Source organism: Antrostomus carolinensis, unplaced genomic scaffold (genome assembly GCF_000700745.2).
Source record: "Antrostomus carolinensis isolate BGI_N321 unplaced genomic scaffold, ASM70074v2 scaffold27637, whole genome shotgun sequence".
Classification (NCBI taxonomy): Eukaryota; Metazoa; Chordata; class Aves; order Caprimulgiformes; family Caprimulgidae; genus Antrostomus; species Antrostomus carolinensis.
In genome coordinates this window covers 31,222-35,406 of record NW_010327045.1, presented here as the reverse complement: position 1 = coordinate 35,406, position 4,185 = coordinate 31,222, and the positions used below count along the sequence as shown (strand labels likewise).

General features: G+C 43.9%; 1 protein-coding gene across 1 annotated transcript in view; it reads left to right on the top strand.

The window, feature by feature from the left end:
- Positions 1-4,087: 4,087 nt before the first annotated feature.
- Positions 4,088-4,185, top strand: part of LOC104527943 (UDP-glucuronosyltransferase 2A2) — a 13,406-nt gene continuing 13,308 nt past the window's right edge. The window contains 1 exon segment of the mRNA XM_010171793.1: positions 4,088-4,185. This exon segment is cut by the window's right edge and continues 10 nt beyond it. Within this exon segment, the coding sequence (XP_010170095.1) occupies positions 4,088-4,185 (98 nt within the window).

Below are 4,185 nucleotides of genomic sequence, written 5' to 3'. Positions count from 1 at the left end.
CAGCATCTCTTCTCCATCAAAAATGCACAATTCCTAGCCCGAACCTTCTGTCTTTTTTTGTTGTTGTTTGGTTGGTTGGGTTTTTTTGCTTTGCAGAATTGAAACGGCTTCAGTGCAAGCCATCCTGGTGCCTATAGATATACATGCCCAGGTGTCCCTGCAAGAGCAGTGAGGAGATTTCATAAAATCCTCAACTCATATGCTAAAAACAAGTGAAATGCTATAAACCTAGCCCCTGGTATTTTTGTCCTACAGCTGCAAGACAGAGGTATAAATCACATAATCACAGAATGACAGAATTGTCTGGATTAGAAAAGACCTTTAAGATCATCGAGTCCAATCATTAACCTAACACTGAGAAGTCCTCAACTAAACCACGTCCCTAAGCACTATGTCTACATGAGTCTTAAGTATCTCCAAGGACAGGGATTCTAACACTGCCCTGGGCAACCCATTCCAATGCCTGAGAACCCTTTCAGTAAAGAAATTCTCCCTCATATCCAATCTAAACTTCCTTTGGTGCAACTTGAGGCCATTTCCTCTTGTCCTGTCACTTGTTACCTGGGAGAAGAGACCAACACCCACCTTACTACAACCTCCTTTCAGGTAGTTGTAGAGAGTGATAAGGTCTCCCCTCAGCCTCCTCTTCTCCAGGCTAAACAACCCCAGTTCCCTCAGCTGCTCCTCATAAGACTTGTTCTCCAGACCCTTCACCAGCTTCATTGCCCTCCTTTGGACACGCTCCAGCACCTCCATGTCCTTCTTTTAGTGAGGGGCCCAAAACTGAACACAGCACTCGAGGTGCAAGAGATGCAATTAAAGACACAATAAAGATACAATTTAGCTGAGAAAGGTGGTGATGGTAAGGCTATTTCAGCTCATTACATTTTTCTGGCGTTTCCCTATTACCCCTGGGGATTACATGGGAGTAGGTGTTTTGCTGAGCACTTGCACATGTGCCTCTGCAAAATTGCTCAATCCACTCACTTCTGTCTGTATTCAGGAATGAGCCAGCCCTCATACTTACCCCATCCAGCCTTCTTCTCTCCCTCCAAAAAAAAAAAGATAGTCAAGATTTTCAAGTCTGCTTTCAGTCCAGAAGTAGAGCACAGAGTAATTTGGTGCTACTCAGGGCAAAAGCTTCCCTTTTCTATGACAGAATCACTGGCACTGAATTTTTGAGGTGCTGGCTGGCATCAAGGTTTTCTAGAAACAAAGAGGCCACATACACCATAACCCTCATTCAGCAAAACAGTGAAGAGACCCGTATGTGGAAAACACTAATTCGTATTGCCTAATTTTTGCATAACTTGGCCTCAAAAAGCCTGTTGTTACTTAACAAGGCTGGAGGTTGCATCAGTGTCTGCAGCACTTCTACTTAGTCATGCTAGATGTGTGATATACAGACACTTAACACCGTTTACTTTCTTCCACCCCACTTTTCTCTCATTTGCTGGATTTTGTCCTTTAATCCTCCCAAAGCGCTTATGTTCTCTGCATTAAGAGTAATCTGAGTATCATCTTTAAAAGCTGGCCATGGAAACAAGACAAATTTAACCCTCTGGTTCCCCTAGCAATAGCTCTGATTTGCTACAGAGGTGTTAGTTACTGAGGGGTCAGAGACGAAGCCCCAGTTCCCACCTGCCCTAGCAGAACGCCCACATGAACATGGCCTTTCAATAGTTGCTGGAAAAGCTTTAGGTTTCTTATAGGACTTTTCCAAATAAGCTAAATTAGTCTGAAAAAAAAAGATATTATCCTGAATATAAAGGTCTATGGAGAGATTGTAGTGAAACTCCTGGCTGTAAGGCCAAATCGCTGTTGAAACATGCTGGCATAATTGCCCTAAATTCTGAGGATTTAGAAAAAGTCAGGTTGAATATTATGGACAATATTTTAAAACCATGGAGGTGCATCTTTACATTCCTGTATTTTTGGGTCATTAAAAACTTGCCTAGATCTCTAGAATCAAGGGCCACACGCCCAACACAGATAACATACTAACTTTTGAAAAACTCTGCAAACAAACCACAAGATTTTATCTTTGTTCCTGTGGACAGTTTATAAACAAGTCTACTACTCAACAAACAATTTTGTTTTGCCAGCTGGTACCCTAAAAGGAGTGAAAAATCTTTTTAGCAGTCAGACACTGTGTTTTTGAGCTACAGGACACAAAGTCCTTCTGAGAATCTGGCTCTGTAATAACATTATAATATACCCTAGCATGAGGAAGGCCATCTCAACTATTAAATTACTGGAGCAATAATTACAAAGCAATGAATAATCCCAGAAAGCATGCCTTGTTGTGATCATCCCATATTGTATTATTTCTTCCTTTTGAAAAGCCCATTTCAGAGGGTAACTTATTTAAGCTCCTTCTGCCCGACACCCAGCCTGGCCAGAGCAGCCCAGGCACAGAGGAGGTGAGCAGCAAGAAACAGAAGCAAACCAGTGTGGCAAATTGCACCTTGCGACTCAGAGCACAATGCTTACGTACCTGGGAGGATTCCACTAGGTAAGATTTTTTTGCTGCATAGCACGCGTTCCCCAGATTGTGTTGGAGCGAGTGCATCATTATACCCCTGGGTTTTACCTGTCAATTTGGCTCCTAGTGATTAAGAGCTCCTTCCAGGACACAGAGCCTTACATTCAAGTGCCAACTTTCCAAGTGAGAGCTACCCTAGAAGATGTGGGTTTGCTCTGAGAAGCACCTTTAGGGGCCAGGGTGGCCCCTGACCCATGTTTAGACACATGAACTGAGCCCATAACATGACCAGGCTGGTGGTGATGTGCCCCAGACAGTAGCAATGTGCTCTCTGCAATAAGAATTGTCTGGAAGCAGTCAGAAACCACCTGTCATATATCAGAACAAACTACATGTTATTATTGGCATTATTGTCACCCAAATGAAGGATTTGCTGCCTTCTCTCAGCATAGAAAACATCAGTACTTTTAACATCTCACCCTGAAAAAGGGTGCTGCTTCCAAGTCAGCCACTTAAATGTACCCTGTGGCCTCTCCTTCCTCGATCTGCCTCTGGCATCACTAGTTCATGGGAGCAATACAAGTCCCTGCTGGCATCCAGGGGACTAGCTCACTTGCAGTTTCTTCCTCTCTATAAAGATGCACCAACTGGAATTAACGGTGAAGCCTGGAGAGGCAGCAGCTCTCTGCAAGGGCTGGGGCATGACTGCCAGTAATTCATATTACTTACCAGCAGGGATATGGCTGTAAAAGGGTTGAGGAGGCTTAAGGATGCCTACGGTATAGTTTGGCACTGCTAGTCCCATGATAGGTGTCCCTCCTCCTTGTGTTACCTGGGGCTCTTGCCCCAGGATTAGCAATACCTTCAAGCAAGCACTCCCTGTAGCACTGCTGCCTGTCAGCTAAGTAAGCCCCCGTGCTGCTTCTGGAAAGAAAGGTGGAGAAAGCTGGGAAACTCTCAGAATAAGAGAAATATATCTTCAAGTACAGGTAAGTTTGCTGCCATAAGTAACAGAAACATTACAGTATACAGATACCACAGCTGTTGCAATTGAAAACAAGCATCTTCAAATCAGATGTGGTCATACATCCTCCCACAAACCTCAGCATTTCTCCAGTGCTGGCCACAGTGCCACTTATTTGCTAATACTTACAGTAAATCTGCCAGCATTTACTGCTACAGTAATTACGCAGCTAGAAGAGATCCCGTTATTTCCTTTTATTTCTTATTTTTATTTTTCCCTCAGAAAAATTACAACAGGTATAAAAAAAATAAAGGATGAAATTCTTCTTGTGCAAAGGGAGTAGCTTGAAGGCAGACCTTTGACAGCAGTAGGAATTGCTGCCACCCTGCTAACCAGGGAAAGCAGCTCCTTCAGGGGCAAGCTAACAGGGTAGAAGGTAGAAAGGGAATACTGAATCACCAACCATCCTTTTCTGTCTTTTCAGACCTGAGACCAAATATGGGTTTTAAAGGACCCACCTGTGCAACAGCAAACTCTTGCTTTTGCTAAAAGTGCAAAGAGCCATTAAGCACAACACAGAGGTACAAGACTCACAACTGGAAGGAAAAACTCCACGCTATCTAGCCCCTAACCCTGCCATGGCCACAAAAGCCACCGGCTCTAAGAAATACCTCCAGCTGCTCCTGTTTCAGGTTGCTCTTCTAGGGCCTGTCTTCTGTGGGAACGTGCTGGTCTG